Source organism: Bubalus bubalis, chromosome 1 (genome assembly GCF_019923935.1).
Source record: "Bubalus bubalis isolate 160015118507 breed Murrah chromosome 1, NDDB_SH_1, whole genome shotgun sequence".
NCBI classification, from domain to species: domain Eukaryota; kingdom Metazoa; phylum Chordata; class Mammalia; order Artiodactyla; family Bovidae; genus Bubalus; species Bubalus bubalis.
The window spans coordinates 188,942,558-188,965,532 of record NC_059157.1 but is presented as its reverse complement, the minus strand read 5'-3'; the positions used below and the strand labels follow the sequence as shown (position 1 = coordinate 188,965,532).

The 22,975-nt window shown below is 46.4% G+C and overlaps 1 protein-coding gene across 5 annotated transcripts in view; it reads right to left on the bottom strand.

Moving 5' to 3' along the window:
* The window catches only part of TRAPPC10 (trafficking protein particle complex subunit 10), a 75,868-nt gene that overhangs the window by 11,818 nt on the left and 41,075 nt on the right, over nucleotides 1-22,975 (bottom strand). For 3 of the 5 annotated variants that reach the window (XM_044947546.2, XM_025292485.3, XM_044947554.2), the window contains 10 exons: nucleotides 18,428-18,574; nucleotides 17,754-17,868; nucleotides 16,847-16,923; nucleotides 15,991-16,082; nucleotides 13,706-13,846; nucleotides 13,298-13,410; nucleotides 10,285-10,799; nucleotides 9,324-9,465; nucleotides 7,671-7,829; nucleotides 6,636-6,865 (listed from right to left, as the gene is read on the bottom strand). In XM_044947546.2, coding sequence (XP_044803481.2) covers nucleotides 6,636-6,865; nucleotides 7,671-7,829; nucleotides 9,324-9,465; nucleotides 10,285-10,799; nucleotides 13,298-13,410; nucleotides 13,706-13,846; nucleotides 15,991-16,082; nucleotides 16,847-16,923; nucleotides 17,754-17,868; nucleotides 18,428-18,574 — 1,731 coding nt within the window. The remainder of the gene's footprint in view (nucleotides 1-6,635; nucleotides 6,866-7,670; nucleotides 7,830-9,323; nucleotides 9,466-10,284; nucleotides 10,800-13,297; nucleotides 13,411-13,705; nucleotides 13,847-15,990; nucleotides 16,083-16,846; nucleotides 16,924-17,753; nucleotides 17,869-18,427; nucleotides 18,575-22,975) is intronic. The other 2 variants (XM_044947555.2, XM_044947552.2) reach the window with 2 other exon arrangements.

The window sequence follows — 22,975 nt, the reverse complement described above, 5'->3', positions numbered from 1 at the left end:
CCTCCACCCGTGCTGTCACAAATGGTGAGATTTCATTCTTCTTTATGGCTCAATAATATTCTTGTGTGTGTGTGTGTGTTCATCTTAAACTCATTCATTGGTGGGCGCTTTAGTTTGCTTCCATATCTTCGCTACTATTAGCAACACTGCAGTGAACATGGGGTGCAGATATCTTTTTGAGTTAGTGTTTCTGTTATCTTCAGAAAAATACCAAGGAGTAGAATTGCAAGATTGTGTGGCAGATCGATTTTTAATTTTTTGAGGGAATTCCATACTGTTTTCTACAGTGGCTGCACCACTTTACATCCCCCACCAATAATACAGGAGGGCTACCCTTCCACCAACACTTGGTATCTGTTGTCTTTCTGAGAACAGCCATTCTGACAGGTGTAAGACGTGATCTCATTGTGGCTTTGATTAAACTTCCCTGATGATCAGTGATGTTGAGCATTTCTTTCATGAATTTTTTGGCCTTCTGTATGTCTTCTTCGGAAAAATGTCTGTTCAGATCTGCCCATTTCTAAATTGGATTGCTTTTTTTTTGCTATTAAGTTATATGAGTTCTTTATATACAGACACTTATCACACATATGATCTGGGAATACTGTCCTCCACTCAGCAGGCTGCCCTTTCATCTCGTTGAGTTTCTTTGCTGGGTAGAGGCGTCTTAGTTTGATGGAGCCCCATTTGTTTAGTTTTGCTTTTACTGTTTTTGGTGTCAGACTGAAAAAACCATCGCCAAGGCCTGTGTCAAGAACTTACTACCTGTGCTTTCTTCTAGGAGTTTTACTGTTTCAGGCCTTACTTTCAAGTCTTTAATTCATTTTGGGTTCATTTTTGTGTACCATGTAAACTCCAGTTTCATTCCTTTGCATGTGGCTCTCCAGTTTTACCAACATCTTTTACTGAATGTCCTTTCTCCAATATATATTCTTGTATCCTTTATTATAAATTAATTGACCATATATGCAAAGATTTATTTAAAGGCTCTCTATTCTGTTCCACTGATCTAGGTGTCTATTTTCATGCCAGTATCCTAGACACTGTTTGAATTTCTATAGCTTGGTAATGTAATTTGAAATCAGAGAGCATGTTATTTCCAGCTTGTACCTCTTTCTCAAGACTGCTTTCGCTATTTGGGGACTTTTGTGGTTATGCACAAACTTTAGGATTATTTCTTCTATTTCTGTGAAAAATGCCATTGGAATTTTTAAAAAGGCTGCACTGAATCTGTACATTGCCTTGGGTAGTATGGACACTTGAACAGCACTGATTTTTCTAACACATAAGCATGCAATATCTTTCCATTTATTTGTGTCTTCTTCCATTTCTTTCATAAATGTCTTTTCAGTGTCAATATACAAGTCTCTTACCTTCTTCGTTAAATTTATTCCTAGGTGTTTTACTTTTTTGATGCAATTGAAAACAGGATTTTCTTAATGTATCTGACAGTTCATTATTAGTGCAAAGAAATGTAACAGATTTCTACATATTGATTTTGTATCCTGCAACTTCATGAAATTTGTTTACTAGTTCAAATAGTTTTTTGTTGGAATCTTTAGATTTTTCTATATATAAAAAGGGGCTTCCTGGTAGCTCAGCTGGTAAAGAATCCACCCACAATGCAGGAGACCTGGGTTTGATCCCTGGGTTGGGAAGATCCCCTGAAGGAGGGCATGGCAACCCACTTCAGTATTCTTGCCTGGAGAATCCCCGTGGACAGAGAAGCCTGGCGGGCTACAGTCCAAGGGGTCACAAAGAGTTGGACACGACTGAGACTAAGCAAACAATAGTTTTTTGTTGGAATCTTTAGATTTTTCAATATACATAATATCATGTCATCTTCAAATAGTGAGTTTTATTTCTTCCTTTCCAACAGAGATGACTTTTATTTTTCTTGCCTAATTGCTCTAAGATTTCCAATACAACATTAAGTAAAAGTGGTGAGTGTCCTTGTCTTTTTCCTGATCTGAGAAGAAGCGCTTTCAGCTTTTCACCGTTGAGTACGATACAGACTGTGGGCCCATCATATACGGCCTTTATTATGTTGAGGTACATTCCCTCTATTCTGACCTGGTTGATAATTTTTATCATAAATGGATGTTGAATTTTGACACACCTTTTCTGTATCTATCAACAAGATCATATAATCCCGTTTGATCATGGTGCATAATATATGTTGAATTTGGTTTGCTAGTATTTGGCGCAAAGGATTTTTGTACCCGTGTTCATCAGAGACATTGGTCTGTAATTTTCTTTTCTTGTGGTGTCCTTATCTGGTTTTGGTATCTGGGTAATGCTGGCCTCATAAAATGAGTTTGGAAGAGTTCCCTCCTCTTCTATTTCTGGGAAGAGGTTGAGAGGACTGGTACTTGAATGTTTAGTAGAATCACCAGTGAAGCCATCTGGTCTTGGACTTTTGTTGGGGGTTTTCTGATTTCTGATTCAACTTCCTTATTAGTAATCAGTCCATTCAGATTTTCTATTTCATCATGATTGAGTCTTGGTAGGTTGTATGATCCAACAGATGTTGGCAATTTGATCTCTGGTTCCTCTGCCTTTTCTAAATCCAGTTTGAACATGTGAAAGTTCTTAGTTCACGTACTGTCGAAGCCTGGCTTGGAGAATTTTGACCATTACTTTGCTAGTGTTTGAGATGAGTGCAACTCTGCAGTACTTTGAATATTCTTTGGCACTGTCTGCCTTTGGAATTGGAAAGAAAACTGACCTTTTCCAGTCCTGTAGCCACTGCTGAGTCTTCCAAATTTGCTAGCATATTGAGTGCAGCACTTTCACACCATCATCTTTTAGGATTTGAAATAGCTCAACTGGAATTCCATCACCTCCACTAGCTTTGTTCATAGTGATGCTTCCTAAGATCCACTTGACTTTGTGTTCCAGGATGTCTGGCTCTAGGTGAGTGATCACACCATCTGAGTGGTTATCTGGGTCATGAAGATCTTTTTTGTACAGTCCTTCTGTGTATTCTTGCCACCTCTTCTTAATATCTTCTGCTTCTGTTAGATCCCGTTTCTGTCCTTTATTGTGCCCATCTTGGCATGAAATGTTCCCTTAGTATCTCTAATTTTCTTGAAGAGATCTCTAGTCTTTCCCATTATATTGTTTTCCTCTATTTCTTTGCACTGATCATGAAGAAGGCTTTCTTATCTCTCCTTGCTGTTCTTTGGAACTCTGCATTCATAGTAGTCTCTTATGACACTATCTGTGAGGGCAGCTATAACATCTCTTTCCTTTTTGATTTTGAGTTCTCTCTTTTGTTCTTGGTGAGTCTGGCTAAAGGTTGGTCAATTGTATCTTATCAAAGAACCAGCTCTTGGTTTCACTGATCTCTTCTACTGTCTTTTCAGTATCTACTTCATTTGTTTCTCCTATGATCATCTGTAATTTCTTCCTTCCATTAAATCTGGGCTTTGCCCTTCTTTTTCTAGTTCCCTGAGGTCTAAAGTTGTTTGAGACTTTATTTCTTGAGAAAAGCATGTATTGCTATGACTTTCCCTCTCAGAACTGCTTACAATGCACCCCAGAAATTCTAATATGTTACATTTCCACGTGCACTTGTCTCAAGGTAGGTTTTTATTTCTCTTTTGGTTTCTTCTTTGACCCACTGGCTGTTCAACAGCACATTGTTTAATCTCTAGATATGTGTGCATTTTGCAGTTGTCTTCATGAAATTAATTTCCAGTTTTATACCACTGTGGCTAGAAAAGATGCTTGATATGATTTCCATCCAATTAAGTTTACCAAGACTTCTGTTGCAGCCCAATATACTCTATCTTGGAAAATATTTCACGTGTAATTCAGAAGAATGTGTATTTTGTTGTTTCTTGATGGTATATTCTGTAAATGTCTGTTAAATCCATCTAGTCTAATACACTTAAGGCCAATGTGTCCTTATTCATTTTGTCTGAGGGATCTATCCATTTATAGAAGTGGAGTATTAAAGCCCCCTACTATTACTATATTGCTATTTCTTTGTTTAAATATGTTAATATTTGCTTTATATTTTAGGTGCTCCTGTGTTTAGTGCATAAATACTTACAAATGATATCTTCTTAATGGACTGACCCCTTTATAATTACCTAACACCCTGCTTTGACTTTTATTAATAGTCTTAAAGTCTCCTTTGTCTGATGAAAGTGTAGCTACTCCTTTTCATTTGCATGAAATAGCTTTTTCCATCCCTTTACTCTGTGTGTCCTTACATCTAAAGTCTCTTGTAGGCAACTTAAAGATGGGTCTTTTTTTTTTTTTTTTAATATTTATTGTTATTTACTTATTGTTCATTTGGCTGTGTGGGGTCTTCGTTGTGGTTACATGGGATTTTTATTTGCAGCGCAGGAACTCGTAGTTGTGGCACGTGGGATCCAGCTCCCTGACCGGGGATCAAACCCGAGCCATTAGCATAATTAGCATTGGGAGCGCAGAGTCCTAGCCCCTGAACCACCAGGGAAGTCCCAGATCTTGGTTTTTTAATTCATACAGCTACTTTGTCTTCTAAGTGGAGAACTTAGTCCATTTATATTTAAAGTAATTATTGATAGGTACATACTTACTGTCATTTTGTTAATTCTTTTCTGGCTGTTTTTTACAGTTCGTCTTTGTTCCTGTCTTCTTCTCTTGCTCGCTTCCTTTGTGGTTTGATGCCTTTCTTTAGTGGTATGTCTATATTACTTTATCTCTTGTACACTTACTATAGGTTTTTGCTTTGTGATTATCATGATGCTTATATATAACAAATTATATTTATAACAGTCTATTTTAAGCTGATTAACAACTTAAGTTTGATCTCATTCTAAAACTCAAAATTTTAACTCCCTCCTCCAATGTTTGCTTTTGAGATAATCATATTTTACATCTTTTTATCTTGTGTATCCATCCCTCTTAAATAATAATTATAATCATAGCTATTTTCACTGTTTAAAAAACCCTTCATACTAGCTTTGTAAGTGACTAATCCATTACCTTTATCAAATCCATTACCTTTCCATTGTGTTTCTGTTACTATAATTAGCAGTATCTTTCCATCTTAAAGAAATCTCTTTAACATTTCTTAGATGGCCAGTTTAGTGGTGATAAACTCCTTTAATTTTTACTTGTCTGAAAAACTCTATCTTTCCTTCAATTCTGAATAACAACTTTGCCACATATTCTTGGTTGGAAGTCTTTTTCCCCCCAGCATTTTAGTACATTGTGCTCCTCCCTTCCAGCATCTAGTCTGCTGCTGACCCCCTCTAGTGTATTTTTCAGCTCATCTATTGTACCCTTTCAGAGAAGGCAATGGCACCCCACTCCAGGTAGGCTGCAGTCCATGGGGTTGCTAAGAGTCGGACACGGCTGAGCGACTTCACTTTCACTTGTCACTTTCATGCATTGGAGAAGGAAATGGCAACCCACTCCAGTGTTCTTGCCTGGAGAATCCCAGGGACGGGGGAGCCTGGTGGGCTGCCATCTATGGGGTCGCACACAGTCAGACACGATTGAAGCGACTTGGCAGCAGCAGCAGTATTGTACCCTTCAGCTCTGAGACTTTTATTCGGTACTTTCTTATGTCTTCTCTCTCTTTATTTGCTGTTTTCGTCCATTTTTCTCCCAGTTCAATACGCATCTTTATGACCATCACTTTGAATTGTTTATCAGATAAATTACTGATCTCTGTTTCATTAAGGTTTCTGCTGAGGCGTTACCCGCTCTTTCATTCTGGAACACGCTCCTCCGCTCCTCTGTTTTGCCTGACTTTGTGTCAGTGTCTACACAGTGGCTGAAGCAACCACCTCTCCCAGTCCTGACAGAGGCCTCACGCAGGAGACAAACGGTCCGCTTTGCCCCAGCTCTTGGCTGTCTCTGTGTTTGCCCAAGCAGCCTATTATATTTTCAATGGCTCCAGAAGCTGAGGATGCGCCAGGACCTGTCACTGTCCCAAAAGGGAGGATCTCAGCAACTACATTCAGGCTGTTTGGAAGCTAGACTCTCAGGCAGCAGCTTTTAAAAGTATGCCAGAAAGACAGTCCCGTGGGACCACAAGTATACACTTCAACCCTTGGGTTGTTCAAAAGCCCTCAGAACGGATATCTGTGTTACGAGACATGGACAGAATCAGAGGAAGCATGATGCAAGTGCAGGTTCTACGAGCTGATGGACTGTGGACTTAGGACTAACGTTATGAATCTCTCAAATAACAATCAATAAATACCCATATCAAAGGATAAAATGATAGCACGTCTTCCTTGCTAAGTACGATGTGATGTTTCAGGGAACAAAAAGTGAAGCACACCAAGACACAGAACTCCATCTAGCCTAATCACCAGGACAAACGGACCACAGAGGCAAAACTACTGCCTTCTAAACAAAACCTGTACCTCTTACAGTGAACTGTCCTTCCTCAAGGTGGGACAGAAAAGTTAACAGCCTGTTTGTCTCTGTCTTTGAAAGATGTACCCCTTATCTAAGGAAGGCTGATTCACAGATATAAATGCTAAACCCAACCAGAACCTGTGGTGTTAGCAACTGGGAAATCTGCCCCCTCAACAGAAGTCATTTCGAATGTGCTATCTTCAAATCAAGGAGGACAGGCAGAAGCTGCCCCCACAGGCTGCACAGCTCCAGTCCCTCCTTACTTTGTGGTCCGTGGTAGCCATGCAGTGGCCAGTCTTCTGCGTGTCCTTATGCTTCCCGTGGGGCTCTGTCACCCCCAGCAGGGTGCTCTCCCCTCCTGCTGCTGGAGCCGAAGGTAAAGAGAGAACTTCCAGTTCAAATTCGATCAGGTGATATGTGGGCGCAGCCGGCAGACTGATGCTCGTGACCTTGTCGGATGACTGAACCCGGAGCAGCGCGTCAGAAACCTTTTCTAGGAAAGAGAAAAAGTCACCTTTAACACAGTGCCTCCGTTTCCTTGTTCCTTTCTCCTCTTGTAGATGACAGCCCTGTAGTGAAGTTCCAGCCCAGCTCCTGCTGCATGTACACACGTGCAAGGGTGTAACCAGGAAGGATTACAGAGGAAGAGAGACAGGAAAATCAGGAACAGAATCCCGTGAGACAAAGCAGCACTGCATGAGAGCTGTCTGGTAGAGCTGGGCTCAGAGAACTGTCACTCTGCTCCATCTGAAGAAAGAAAAGAGACACTCCCTCACAGCCCACCTGAGATGGCCTGTGTCCCGGCGTGATGTGACCCACCCCATCCCACCACCAGACCAACCCCCACTCAGGAAGAGTGCTGAATCCTTCCATCTCTAACCTCAAAGCTGGGGACTGCAGGAGATGGGATTTTTTTAGGGCTTCCAACCAGTGCCTTCAAAGGTTGATTTGCTTTTGTTTTTTGCAAAGGCAAGTTGAGGGGGGTGGAAGGAGGCTGGAGGCCACCAAGGCATCGCCAGGGAGCACGAGCCAGGAGGTAATGCTGCATCACAGACTTGTAGCAAGGTGCACACCGCCTGGCCGCAGGGTGCCGCACAGTTCTATGTCTATCCCCTCAGATGCCACGCCACGTCTGGGGCAGGGTTACTGTCCACCTACAGGCGGAACGCTGCCAGCAGAGAGCTGCAAGGAGACAGGTGCTTGGATGCCACCTGAGGATGCGGCGGATGACAGAGCCTTAGAGCCTGATGGTGTGCACCAAGGCCAAAGGCCTGCCCTCACCCATGAGTGCCCCTTACCTCTTGTGTTAGAGTAGATCACAGCTCTGTTCTCCTCAGGACATAGGATAAGCATAGCGTCTACATTGCTGAGCTGTAGGCTGTCTCCATTTTTTACTGTATAATGGCCAGTAGTGACAGTGAACTTGACTTTCTGAGGAATACCAGCCAAAAGGCTATCTAAAGGGAAAAAGACTGCAATTAGCATTGCTATCAACCAAGAGGACCAATGGAAGGCCTACTGTAAGGTAGAAGAGTGTGTTTTCTCTTCTAGAAAAGATCTGTTCACTCTAAATACTCCATCCATTCATTCAGTGTCCACCCGTCCACCCTCACTTCTCATCTCAATTACACAGACTGCAGAGCTGAGGGGCCCTTGCCTAGAATAATCTGTGAGCCTGGGGGAACCTCATCACCACCTCGGTTCAGAAAGCTAGGGGTCATGGTGGCAACCATGTCTATGAGGTTCTCACAATGTACCTGCTTGTCAGTTACTAAGAGAGAATCAGATAATAACGACACTAAAGAAAAAAACTAGTGAAATTGCATGTGCTGCTGCTATTCAGATTTTCCTCTGGCTTTTTCAGGTCAGGCCTCCTCCAGATCTTTGGTTCAGAAACAGCTTGGCAGAAGATACAGCTACATTTTCTCCTGGATGGAAATAGAGGGGAGGGAATGGGCTGAGGTTTCTGAGAATCGGCTCCAGGGAAGGCCGAAGGAAGAAGCAACAGACAAGACACAAGGAGGAGGAACAGCTGACAAGAAGCAGGGAGGGGGAGGTGAGAGGCGGTGAGGAGTGGGCCCAGAGGAGGGCAGAGGCGCAAGCCGGCACCTCCCAGCCACACGGCCCAGCCTTCCTCACAAAAGGCTCTCTGACGAAGAATCATTTGTGAGACTCTGTGCTCCACATCTGAGGGCCTTTCCAGGAAGTCAAGGGAGTAGTTTAACAGTGTAAAAATGGGGAGTTTGAAGAGATTAAACATCAAAAAAGCTTTCCTTGATTTTTTTTCCACAAATGGAAGAAATGAGCAAATAAATACACTGCTCCCAGCCATTAACTGAGACACTTGATCGATAGTGTTTTACTGAAGAGCCATGTTGTCTTCAATAATTCGTTTATGCCAAGCCCTCCTAATTTGAGAACTTAACAAAAAGGACAGCAGCACTGAATTCTCAAATGCCATGCCAGGGGTCAAGGTTAATCAACACTCTGAATGGAAAAGACTTTTGATCACAGTATAGATCGTAACTAAATCTAGTATTTAGCCTTTGGAATTCTAAGCAGGAAACTGTAATATTTACTGATTAAATTCCATGCAGCAGACATCAGCTGATTTAGCCAACTTTTCTCTTATTTTTCATATTTTTAGATACAGAATGTTTAGTAAACATGAAAGCAGCAATTATAGAGAAGCAAGTACTCAGATCAACAAAAGAGCCACAGTTCCCAGGCAAAACCTCCACGATGCTCCCAACATTGTCACCTAGAGAGGACACGGTCGCAGAGGCCTGGAATGTGATGCAGGAGAAAGCCTCCTCCTATGTGACTCCCTCCAGTAAAGGAGCAAAGCACAGCCCTGACATCTGCACAGCGCCTTGCCCACCCCGGCCCGGCCCGCCCCGGGCCCTCAGACATCCATCCGCACGGCGCCCCACCCACCCAGGCCCCCTCACCGGCCAGTGGTTCCACAAGCAGCTGCGGCTCCTGTGAGTACACGTCGTACTGCACCAGCGGGTAGATGTGAGGAAGCACAAACCACACTGGGCCCAGCGAGGCGCACAACTGCCGCAGCGTGTACGTTCCCGGCTCCCTGGCCTACGGGTAAGACAAGCGTTGGCACAGTCGTCCCCACTTGTGACAACGAGCTTCTCAAGCGAAGGCTGAGCCATAGTGGTCCCTTCTTCTCACCCTCTTTATCCTGCTGCTCTGTGCTAACACGTCTACATTCGGGCTCTTCAAAAGATCCCTCAGAATCTCTTAGTCGAGGTCCGGGTGAGTCACTGATGGTTAAGTTTGACTTGATGCTTCTAACAGTGCTTTCTCAATTTAACAAGCTTTATCTGTGGCATTCTCTTCTGGAAAAGGTAGTCAATGGAGACACGGAGCATGAAATTTAAGACTTGCTCCAGGACTAGACTGAAAACACGTGTGGCAAACAGCAGTACTTTCCACCGACCCAGCCTCTGTGCAGGCTCAGAGGAACCAACAGAACACGCTGCGCTGGCTGGGGGGGCAGGGGGGAGATTCATATCGAGCGGACAGAAGAGACTGTTCTGACATCCATCTGAGCCGCCACAGAAGGAAAAGAACGTTTAACGTGAAAGTGCTGCCTCTTTGAAACATCCTCATTTTAACAAATGAGGATGCACTTTAATACAAAGGGGAAAAGTCTAAATCCAGTGAGAACACAAATAATTATCTACGTTGAGAACTTTATTCACAACTTATCGACTGCCTTACAACTATGCAAGTATAGAAGATTTTTTTCAAAACACCAATCTATTTTTCTATAAGGATAAACCAGAGCCAGGCTAATGGAGCAGAGGCCATCACTGGACTCTCAGCTTCTCCAGACGGTGCTTGCAAGCACCACCATTCTAACCGCCCCAAAGCCAGCTCCTGCTCGGCACATACCTGCGTCCTGAACACGATGGTGTTGGGCCCCGGCTGCAGGGTCACGCCGGCACACCTCAGCACGTGGGCCCCGTCCTCCAGAGCCAGGCCCGAGGACGCTTCCAGAGACGTGCCGCTCTCCTGCCTCCGCAGGAGCATGTGGACGTTCTTGCATATGATCCCTGTGGTGTTCAAGGAGTTGTCGGAAGGACTCCTCTCAAACATCTCGTACAGCTCCAGCGCGGGGAGGCTGCTCTGGGATGTGGGAAAGGGTGAGGCCTCCACCGGGAAGTTAACAACTCCGTTGGCTGTCTTGTGCTTGGTGAGCCACTCGGCGGTCTTCCGGTAATTGTTCTTCTCGATGCTGAAGTGGACGTGGATGGCGATCTGCTCCACGTGGATGGGCACAGGCATCTGACTGCACACAGTTATCTCCACAGACAGGATGCCACCCACGTGGACCACGGCGTTGGCAGGGGTGAAGCGAAGATCGCGCAGCTGTGCGAAGGAGTGCATGGGGAGGGCGACCCTGTGACCTGTGGACGCACAGCACACGTTTCACTCCCCAGGCACACTGTCAGAGGCTCAGAGTCAGGCCGGCCGGAAGCAGTGACAGGTGACAGAGACAGTTTGGACCCTCCCGACCCCACACCATCTTCACACACCAAAAGGAGTTACTCTGTCAAATGCAGTTACTTTGTAAAAAGCAGAACAGGAGCACATGCCCAGATACCTCCTGGAAATCATAAAACCTGAAGAAATTTAAGGTCTCTAACTCCCGTTTTGGCAAACCCAAGGTAAATACAGATCAACTAACTCCTCAATTTCAAAATGAGATTTGTAAGTCCAATTCCTAGAGCTGTTTCAGGAAGTCCACCACCCTCCCACTCACACAAGAAGTTCTCTAGTGAAAACGCCTGAGTTCCCCCCTACATCTGGCAATAAATAAGCCCAGGTGTGTGCCACCCTGGGGGCTCAGCTAAGGATGCAGGGAGTCAGGAGGGCAGCAAGTCCCAGCCCTCGGGCACCAAAGGGGCAAATCCACTGCACCCTCCACCAGCACTATGCGTCTAGAGGACCCATCAGGCCGCTGGACTGACCGGGAGGTATTTACAAACGCCCAGTAACTGGAGGCTGTGCTGAGATCGACGGTATAAAACCACAAGAAAACAGGGACAAGCACAGTAGAGTTTCTTCACGGAGAGGCCACGGAACGGTGGAAAAGTGGAAGTCCATGGTCTCACACACAGCAGACATGGCACACAGCCCTGTGATGCCAGTCTGGGCACCCTGAAGAAACTAATGCACAAACCAATGCCACACTGGCCCTGAGAGCCCCTCCAGATGGCTGTGTGTGAGGGACGCGCACCCAGCAGCCAGCAATGGCTGTGGACAGCATGTGATCCCCGCAGGGTGACGGTGACTGGAAGTGGCTCCCTGGGGGAAGTTATTAGGGTTGGGTGAGGTCAGGGATGGTCATGCCCTGACAGAAGGATGCACCAGAGAGCCCTGTCTGTCTCTGAATCTACCCCTCTCTCTCCTGTGTCGTCTCTCCTCCTGCGCCCCTGGTTATGAAAGGACAAGTCAGGAAGAGAGGAGGCCTCATCAGGAGCCGGCCGCGAGGGCATGTGGCCCTGGGCGGTCAGCCTCCAGAAGCCACTCACTCAGTCTACAACACTTTGTCATGGCCGCCAAGACACATTGATGGAGACAGTGACTGTTTAAAATAAACCCTCATCTTGATGAACTGAATGTGAGAAGCTAAGTATTACCATAAACCTAATCTTACCACACAGCGACGAGTATAAAGTATATTTGCTAGAACACTCAGAAGCAAAGTCTTTCAGATCTACTCTCCTGTTGGACACGCCCACAAGGAAACAACAAACCTCCGAAGGTGAGCTGGTCTATGAGACGCCTGGCTCTATGACTTTCAGAAGTCAGTGTCTTACAACCCGCAGCTGCTGAGGGGATGAGTGTGGTCCACCCATCCAATGGAATACTATTCAGCCACGAAAGGGAATGAAACGCTGGCACATGCTACAACACAGGCGAATCCTGAGAATGTGCTGTGTGAAATAAGCTGGTCACAAGAAACCACACACTGCATGATTCCATTTACGTGAAATACCCATAACACGTATCCTCAGACAGAAGGCAGGCTGGTGACTCCCAGGGACTTGGCGGGGTGGGGGTGTGAGAGAAGGGGGTGGGAGAAGGTTGGGAGGAAATGAGTATGGGGCGGGCTGCTTTTGAGGGAAAAGTGTTCTAAACTTCACGGTGGTGATGGCTGCACATACCTGTGACTAGACTAAAACCCCTAGGCTACACACTGCAAACGGGGCGTGACATGATATGTGAATTCTATCTCAATAAAACCTGTATTTTAAAAGGTCAGTGTCTGGAAAAAAAAGATGGGAAGATGGTAAAGGAGAACTGAGATGTAACAATCAGATGCAGTCTGTGATCCCTGATTGGACTAGTACAGGCCAGTGATTTTTAATATAAAATAATCATAAAAACACTGTTTGAGACAATGAGGGAGACCTGAAGAGGGCTAAGTTGGAAGCCCGAGCCAGAACATTGTCCTTCTGTGGACAAGGAGTTTAGGAGACCACTCTTGTTTTCAGAAGATGTGACACTGTCCCAAGGTGGAGTGGCCCTTGTGGTCTGGAGCAGCTCTTAAGTTCAGCACAAAGAAAAAAGTAGGAAGATAGACACATGGGTGCTACGCAGCAAAATGTTAGCAACTGCGGAATCCAGGCGGTCAGCATACATCACCTATTATATACAGTGTTATTCTTTTTACTTATCTAGGGTATTTGACATTTTTCACAATAAAGTTTTTTTAAGCCTTTATTGAATTTGTTACAACATTGCTTGTTTTAAGGTTTGGGTTTTCTGGCCGAGTGCCATGTGAGATCCTACTTCCCATATCAAGGCTGAACCCAAAGCCCCTGCACGGGAAGGTGAAGTCTTAGCCACTGGACCACCAGGGATGTCCCTGTAACAAAGTTTCAGAAATGCGTCTCACCTGGGCTGTCCGTCTGCTGGCTGGCGAAGCTGAGGATCTCTCTGCAGAAGTACTCCCGCTCGTCCGCGGTCAGGTGCTGGTCGCTGGCCAGGAGGCTGCTGGTCTGAAGGTAGCTGAGTGCAGAGTCAAGGGGCCAGAGAGGACCACGTGGTGGGGCGCTGCACACACAGCCCCCAGTCCCAGGGGGTGCAGCCGGCAGGTGCGCCCCTTCCTCCAGGGTCCTAGGGACTCGCGCACAAGTCAGACAGGCAGACACCTGACCAGCTTCTACCCAACAGGGGCACATGTCAAGGCAGGCTTCCCTCTCCTAATATCCAGGCACCTACGGACATGCGACTGTGGGCCCTGCTGCTATACGGACAGACAGCAATTATCCTATTCCATGAATGTACTCGACTTAAAGGATACTTCTCAATCTGTCCAAGGCGTTTCTGACATTCGGCGAGCTGCTTCCTTGTGTGTGTGATTGGCAGCGCCCAGCCCTCAGCCAGGTAATTTTTCAAGGCTCCTTGAAGATACATCTCTGCCTTCTGAGGAGACTTCTTCCTCCTTGCAAATCAACAAACAGAAGCTTTCATAAGGGGTCACGATAATCAACAAACTCAGACCTTTCATGGCTTGCTCCCCACCCTTGGTGATCTCAGCGACACCACGACACTGGTGCCATCCAGAGTCCTCCTGACCACTGCCCCCAACCCAGCCCCCAAGGTGAGAAAGAACACAAAATCAGGAACACATAACCAGACCCGAGAACCGTGCCAGGCTGGTAACCCCATGCACGCTGTTTGTCCAGCATTCTACACTAGCTGAAGGGCCTTCAGAGTTCAGTCTCTGGATAAGAGTGTGAGGGCATCGCTTATGACTTCAAGCTGCTGTGAGGCTGCCAAGCATGAAGGAAGGGGAAGGATGTACCCACCAGCACAGAAGCAGGTATGGAGGAAGCTAGAAACCTGGGCTTGAAGCCACCCTAGCTCCTGAAGACAGACCAAAACAGAGTGGTTTCCATGGACCAACCAATGGGAGCTTGGGCCAACTCCAAAACACAGGCCAATGCCCTGAGCAGAGGGTAAAGTATCTGCCTGCAATGTGGGAGACCTGGGTTCGATCCCTGGGTCGGGAAGATCCCCTGGAGAAGAAAATGGCAACCCACTCCAGTACTCTTGCCTGGAAAATCCCATGGACAGAGAAGCCTGGCAGGCTACAGCCCATGAGGGTCGCAAAGAGTCGGACACGACTGAGCGACTTCACTTCACTTCACTTCGTGAAGGATTTAAATAGCAACACATATCACATAAAAGAACATCTTCCCAGGCCCAATTTAAACCTCAAGATATTCAGAACAAACCAAAGTTTAAAATATGATTAATGAAGCTTGCCCAAGCTTCAGTGACAACACGGATGCCCTGGCCTTTCCCAGAGGGCTTGGGACTGCTGATCTTGCAGGATAAAGGCCAACAGTGAACAAGCATCTGCTCTCCTGGCATCTTGGGAAAACATCCTCGTCCTCAGGACCTTACTCTGCAACAGTAAGAGTTTCCAATTCTCAAATTTCAAATGCCAGTTTTTCTAGACTTTTCTGGTCCTCTCTCATCCTGTCATTTGAAGGGGCCAGAACCTTCCATACTTCTTCAGTTAGTATCTCCAGCCAATGATTTGTACACTGTAGTGCAGGATGCGAGACCACTGCCACCCAGCCCCTAGAGATGCAGGCCGAGGGTCACCCAGCTGGCTAGTCCATGGTGACACCAGAACCAGGACCCAAGTCTCCTGTTAGCAGGCCAGTGTCACCCCACCGCAGTGCCAGCCTCAGGGGGCTGAGCTCATAGCATCTGAGGACATGGCTTCTTTGTTCCAGTAACCAATAATCTCATTCCTCAGTACACCAGATGGAGACTCAAGAGGCCCCACCTCAGCTCTGACTGCTGGCTGCTCCAACCACACCTAAAACATCAGGACGTTCCCTTAGATGATCTACTAATCCCTTCCCTGCCTACTCAACCAGTTACAATAAATTATTCTTTCCCGTTTCATCTAATAAAATGACAAACTGTATATATCCAGATACCACTTCAAACACATATTTCTTTTGAGAAAACCACCATCTTTTCCCTCATAACTTGTATCTTTTCCAGTGCTTTGAATTAGCAGCTGCATTGCCAGCCAGGGTTCTTTTCTTTGATAGGCTATTTACCAAATACATATGAAATATACCAGGTTTTGAGTCTTTTCTCTGGAATCCAACTCAGAAGCTGGAGCCAGATGAGAAACATTCACCATCTCTGTACACTCCGGCTCTCGGGCACTCACAACTCAGTGTCTCTCGTGGAGTGGAGGCGACACATGCACGTACTCCACGCCACTGACCTCGCAGGGACACTCACGAGCAACCAGGGAAAATGGTGTAGAACACACACCATATACTGCATACAAGAGGGCACACATTATCTACATACGTGTAACATTTATGTAAAAGTTCACCAAATTAATTAAAGAAACACAAAGATTAGTAACAATTACTATCGTTAATAAACTCTGGTATTCAGAAGGAATTGTCTAAAAAAATGATGTTTGGTTAACAGTTTATATTTTCATTCTACAAAGTTAGGTACACTTCATATTAGCTCCTACATAACAAACCTCTTACTACACTTGGGAGATGTCTGAAATGCAGAGAAAAGTTCAAAATTAATTACATGTAAAACTCTGCCAGATCCTTTCCAACCAGCTTAGCAGATCGAATCCTTCCGATACTCGTGAACATTTCGATGGTGGCATGGGACAAGTCCTGCGGAAAAGCAAAGACCAAGTAACTCTGTACTTCAAATTTAATGCTATACAGACCCGACATTCATTTACCCAAAGCTGAAGCAAAAGACTTCCTTATTAATATAACATTTTTTTACTCTGGACCTTTTTGTGTTATTTGAGTTTTTACAAAACAGTGGTTTATACAAAGTCATCAACTTGTATATAAAGTATGAAGCATAATAATGAAAGAAACATAAACTCAGCAGGCATAGAATAATTTTTTTTGGTGTATTTTCCACATGCAGGTAACGTTTTTAGCGTTTTTTCACTCTCTTGAGTAACAGAGGCAACTGTCAGATGCTCTCCAATTAACCGTGACTTGGGAACGCAGGTGGTCCACTGGACTGCTACTGCAGTGCTTTCTAAGACGCCCACATTTAAGTCCTTTAAAATCAAGTACAACAAGCCCTGTTCAGGTTCAAACTGTTCCTCTGTATACAGAAAATCCTTCACTAGCCTTTCTTACAATTTCTGCTCTACTGAATGAGCAATCCCATGGGGAACAGAACGGTAAATATCCAAGGATGCTTTTATGCCTAATTATGGCACTGTGGATACTGACCCACCAAGTACTCCAGGTGCATTGACAATTCCCTAGGGCACTGAGGAAACTTAACCAGCCAGCAAGAAGGAGGTCCCCGACACCAGCTCACTCCCAGTCCAAAATGCTACAAACGTAGCAAAGTCTCACAGAGAGAGGTCCTCTGCCACCAGTGGACAGGGAACCCTTGAAATACTTACTAAGTAGTGCTTTTCAAAAGCTTCTACTGATGACAACGCTTCTTTGAGTTTCTTATAAGGACTCTGAGCTGTGTTGGCTTAAACAGAAAGAAATAAGCATCCTTATTCACCTTCATTGCATCCAGCCATGACTTTATGTTCAGCCTCAAATGTCACAGGTACAGGACTTCGTCTGATGCTGCGGAAACTACCAGCACACCCATGTCAGCTGAAACCACACTACTGCTCACGTTCTTGTCCCGTTAATATACTCATGAAATAGTCTAAACACTTCGTGCAATGCTTTTATCTTTAACTGAGGCTAGAAGTTGTTAAGTGTGTATTACAAATCCTACAATGAACTGAATTACTTTCTGAATGCTGTGAAGTGGTCTCAGGTTGAAACAGAGCAACACACACATCACACACTTTCCCTGAGGAACTGATCCGAGCCGGCGGGAGTCCCCTCAGGTCACTAGGTGTGCTTCAGTCAGCAACAGTCCTGCTAACTCACACTTATCATTATGCTAAAAGAATCAGTAATGCGCCTTTCAAAGTGCTCTATCACCTAGGAGCAATTTACTCAATAAAAGGACTTTTGGCTGGCCGTATTATCAGAAAAATAAATCACCTGTAACTGGAGGAGACTGGTGCATTTAAACTTCATGAGGGCTGTACAAAGTCCCGACCAGCTCAATATAAGCCTACCAGAAACTCAGACACAGTTTTAAGAACGCTTATACTTTCTTAAACTATTTCTGACATCTCTTTATGTGATTAAAGGGTAAAATATCCTGTGTCTTAATCTGGTCAGCTAATAATGAGTCTAATTTCCCAAATGGTGAGTAGTCCTACTGCCAGAATCTGAGTTATACATGACAAGCACAGCCCACGTTCTCGGTGCTTTTGGGTACATTTCAAAAAGTACCTGTCTCGGGCCGCTCGGCTCCCAAACCCGCCAAAAGATCCACGGTCCTATTGAGGTCCTCTGAGTTAGGTCCCTTTTCTGACACAAGTCCACACAGATAGCCCAGGGACTTCAGCTGTTGAGACAGACCCCAAATATCAATTAATCTGCTATAAGAACCAGTACAGAATTTACAAATTTAAAGTTAACATCCTTCTAAATGCAAGAAATTTAGCTTTCCTACCCAAAAGATTTTTATCTGGATATAAAAATACATCTTGCTATGATCCTTTCAAACTCATACCTTCTACACGATCATCCTGTGAGTGCCTCTGACTCTGGTCATTCCCAAGCTGCAAGGTCCCCCACTCTGTCTGCATTGCCACCAAGCTTTCCTGCTGCCCACACAGGACCACTGTCCTCATCTGATTTCTGCACAGGTTTCACGCTCACCCTGCTTTGTCTTCACCACCCTCATTCCTGGTGCAGAGTCCACCTTTTGCACGAGCGCAGCAAGTGTCTGACATCTACTGGAGTCAGACACTGGCAGGGACCCACCGCGTCCATGTTGCTACTGGACGCCCCTGAAGCAGCCAGACCCACAAGGAGGGACCATGTGTGCAGCACTTCCCCAACAGCGAACTCCAGCCCCACCCCAGGGGCACAGACAGGCTCCCTCTGCACTCTGCAGCTACCTTCTCTGTGGCGTAGCTCCACAAGCCCACGGTGTGGGCAATGTTCGAGTCTATCTGCGCCCGGTCACAGCACCCTTCTATCCTCTGCAGCACCTCCAGGCAGCTCAGGAACACCCAGCAGTCCAGGGCACCGGGCGGCACGGAGACCTGGGGGCACAGGCGCGGGCAGTGAGGAGGGCGCTCGGAGAAGCCCCTCCCGGCAGCCACCCAGATTCTGCAAAACCACAGGGAAGAGAAAGGGGTATAACAACAGGGGCAGTGGCTCAGCTACAGGCGGAAGGGCTGTCTGTGCCCAAAAGGACTCAGTGGCTCACACTCCCGATGATACGGAGGGCCTCGGCAGGGGCGTGATCTCAGCAAGGTACCCAAAAGCTTATTAAAGATGCCTGCAAGGCGAGCTGTCAGCACGTACTCTAGGCTTGGAAACAGGTCACCTCTCAGTTTAAAGAACACACATTGTGAAGGTGGGAAGCTAAGACCTCAGATGACCATTGGAACACAGTTCAGATCATGTATCAACATAGAAATCTAGTATTAAGTAGACATTTGATGGTATTTGGGAACTGCTATTAATTTTTTAGGTGTAATTATGTTTGTAAAAATGGACGCCTGTTGCTTGGGGACGTAATAAACACTATAGTGTCAGACATTCAGAAGTATCTACTGTATGTGATCGGTCCTCAGGTGGGCTTTCCTCTGCACTTCAGGGTCTTTGAAACAGGAGTGTCTCACAATTGACAGCACCTTTACGCCACACCTGGCAGTGCAGACTGCCTTTTCGGGGGCACTGACATCATGAGGTGTCTCACAGCTGGGGCCCCAGCTCTGGTGAGACCCGCCAGTTGGTCCTAGTCACAGTGGGGACTAAGAAGTGATACCACATCAGCTGACAGGGGAGGAGCTGCACAAGCTGACGAAACCAACTTTTGTAAGAAACACTTCTTCAGCGCACCCTGAGCACACACAGAAGGACCTGGCACCAGCTGGAAAGGCCCAGAGAACGCCATTCAATGCTCCCACACATGCTCAGTGCCCAGTCTTTGAAAAATGAGACAAACTACTTAGACCATTCAAATGAAAAATCAGTACGGAAAATAACGACATGATCAGAAGCAACTTTCATAAGGTGATAAAGTGGTATGACTCTCTTGTCCAGACAAGGGACCAACCTCAAAGGGATGCAGAGAGCTGGCCGGTGGGATGCAGCTCAGGGACTCTGTCCAGAGCACATACCCTCCCCCGAGTTGAACTGCGGTGCTCCACAGGGGGCGAGGCTGAGAAGTACCAATGGCCCACAGGGGTCTCACCCAAAGCCACATACCTTTAGACAGTGGCAGGCTGAGTTCCTCTGACGGCCACCCACCCCAGTGCCCCACGCCTGACAAAGAGCAAGCCCTGCCTCCCACAACGGACAAGCCCTAGGCAAGCTCAAGGCTCCGCCAGTCCACCTGGAGCCCAGCGGCATTCTCGGCAACTGGACACTTCATGCGCCCTAACGAGAAAGACACTGAGTGCCTTTCCATAGACTTCGGGGCCCTCTGGATAAACTCCTTTGTGAGCAACAGACTTTTTAAAAATAATTTCTTCATAAACATTCTTTATCTTTCTTCAAACCCTCTCCTTTTCTGATATCAGTATTATTGGTCATGGCAATAGCTGTCTGACCATTTTCCAAGCATAAAATTAAAGACATTCTTTTGTCTTTTCTAAACCTATGTTTTAAAACATAACGCAAACCCCAGTGTCCTATATGGACCACAATGGGGCCATGCCCGCCACACAGCTCCCAACACACCACTGGTGCCTCCTCATGAACTCATATGCACGACATCAACATGCAGGCACGTCTTGTGTCTGACTCCTCCAGCGAGACTCTGCGTTCACAACCTTGCCGCCACACCCGTCTGCTGTCCACACAGACAGCAGTGACTGCTTCCCTCGTACAGGGTGGACATTTGGGTTATTTCCAGGGCCTGGCGGTTACGGTAAGGCCACCACGAGCGTCCCTGCACTGCCTCCTGGACAGAGGGGGACAAATCGCAGGCTCACGGGCAGCACAGGTTGGGCTCCAGCAGATGCTGCCAAACAGCTCTCCTAAGACGGGTGCCCATTCCTACTCTTCTCGTCAAGGAAAGGACTCCAGGTGCTCCCTGCTCCCACCAACACTTATCAAGCCCTTCCACGGTAGCCACCCGGGGGGCAGATGCCACTGTTATTGTAGTTTGCATTTCTCTATAATGAATGAGACTGAGCACCTTTTCATCTGCTTATTAGCCAACTGGATATCTTCATTTGCCTAATTGCTCTTGATTTTTCAGTCTTTTAAGCTGACTTGTAGGGGTTCTTCCCATATCCTGGGTAAGAGTCCTTCTTAACTACACAGCCTATGGCCCTCTGTCCCCTGCTAGCCGCCCTGTCACCCCTCCTCCGTGGTGCTGATTGATGACGAGAGGCTCTGATTTCCAGGCTGCCCATTTTCCACACTCTTCCCTCTTGGCCAAAGCCTTTCTGTCCTATTTAAGAAACATTTGCTAATCTCAAGGTCATAAAGATACTTTCCCACATTATCTTTCAGAAGCTTTCTTGCTTTATCTTTCATAAAATAATAATTATTTGTGGGTGGTATGAGATTCAGTTACTCAGAACCATTTATTCATTGAATCCATTTATATTCCATTTGTTCGAAGTCTACCCCAGTGCCTTTGCTCCGACCTCACATTTCTCCCCAGGTCTCAGCTGAGTCTCCAACTCTTCTCCGCATCTCCTCCTAATCGGGAGCCTCTCTCTGCCCTCACCTCTCACAGCACCCCAGCTTTCAACCCAAGGGTGGCTCCCCACTAGCTGTAGAATAAAAGCCAACTTTCAAGGTGATGTATGCTTTCAAACCTGGCTTCCAAGACCTTTGGAGCCTCACCTCCATGTCCTGCCTCAGCCCTAAGTTCTACCAAGACTAAGCTCCTCGAGAGTTCTTTCTCAGCGGTAAGTTCTCTTCCTGAAACTCACTCTCTCTGCCTGCCACCCAGGCCACGTCCACCTGGTGGGTCCTGACTCAGCTCACAGGGTGAGGAGGGGTGGTGTTGGTCTGTCGTGCTCGCTGCTAAAAGCACAGCTCCTCGAGTGAGTGCTTGGCTAGCACAAAACAGGTGCTCAACAAGTAACTGCTGAATGAACGAAACTTTAAAACCCAGCTCACACAAGACCACCTCTTGACTCCCACCCCAGACATGTCAGGCAGTGTCCATGTGCCCACGCAAGCTGCCCCTCTCTCCTCAATTCCACCCCCACCCACCCACCCCACCCTGGAACAGCTTGCTCTGATGGCCCGGCAGCTCTGGGCTCTGAGAGCCCCCTCACACAGCTGGCTCTGTGCACAAACTGTGGGTTTCTTGAGGTCAAGCAGGACTTGTTTCTTCCTCATGAGTGGGCCCTCTCTCCCCTCACCACTGTGTGTGGTCAGCTGCTTTCTCAATGGTGCTGGGCAGTTCCTTCTCTAACCCTCTTTCCCTCTTCCTGAGGCTCATCGGCTCTTATCGACATCAACGCCTTCCCCGGTTGCCTCCTGCTCCGTCCACTCCCACTCCTCTCACAGTTCAGGTCCTCCCTCAGGGCTCAAGGTCACATGATGAGCAAGTACTCGAGGACCCTGAGGTTCGCTCCTCTGCAAAGCCTCTGCTCTGTCCTCCGTGGGGCCTGAACCCAGGAATGCCAACGCCAGCTGGCAGGCCTGGATGGCAGGCCTTGTCCATCCTGCTCAGCCTGCAGCTTCTCCCACACACAGTCTGGGCGCGGGCCTCTCACGCACGGCGCTGGCCAGGCTCTAGATCCTGAAGAGTCCTGATCTCTTGGCCAGCCCTGTCTGTAAACATAATCAGAACCTATGCTGATAAAAGACAAGCTGGTACCGAGAAAAACACATTAACACAGAAATCCTTTGGGGAGTCACTGTAACAAACATAGAACGACATTCTAGAAAATATCTTCCTTATATTGTTCTCACTTACCAATCTGGTAAAGATGAAAATATATACACGTATTACTTTTTTTCTTACCAAAGATGCAGGAAAAGAGTATTACTAGTGTAACTAAAAATGGGGCGATCTTTCTAGAAAGCAATTTGATGATGTACACTAAAAGCGTTAAAGACAAGTGCAGTCTTCAACTGGCCATCCTACGTGTGAATGCACTGAATAAGGTGACGGACAAGGATACGCACTCCTGCAACGGCAGACCTGCTTAACAGTCCCAAAGTCCAAACAGTCCTTCCACACACAGGAAGGCCACAGACCAAAAAGAGAGCCTCTTACTTTAGAATAAGCAATGACATTTTCTTCTGCAGATCTGTCTGTATTTTCCAAATTTATGCAGGGAATATACTAGACTTTTGGTAAACGGGTGGGGGAGGGTTTAAATGTTGTAGACAACAAAGAGATACTCTGTGACGAGTCATCTGAGCCCCCACAGACCTGGCGCAACCTTAGGTCTACTGCTCCTGACGCCAGCAGCACTGTGGGCAGGCACCCTTTCCACACTCACACACTGCCAAGCCGG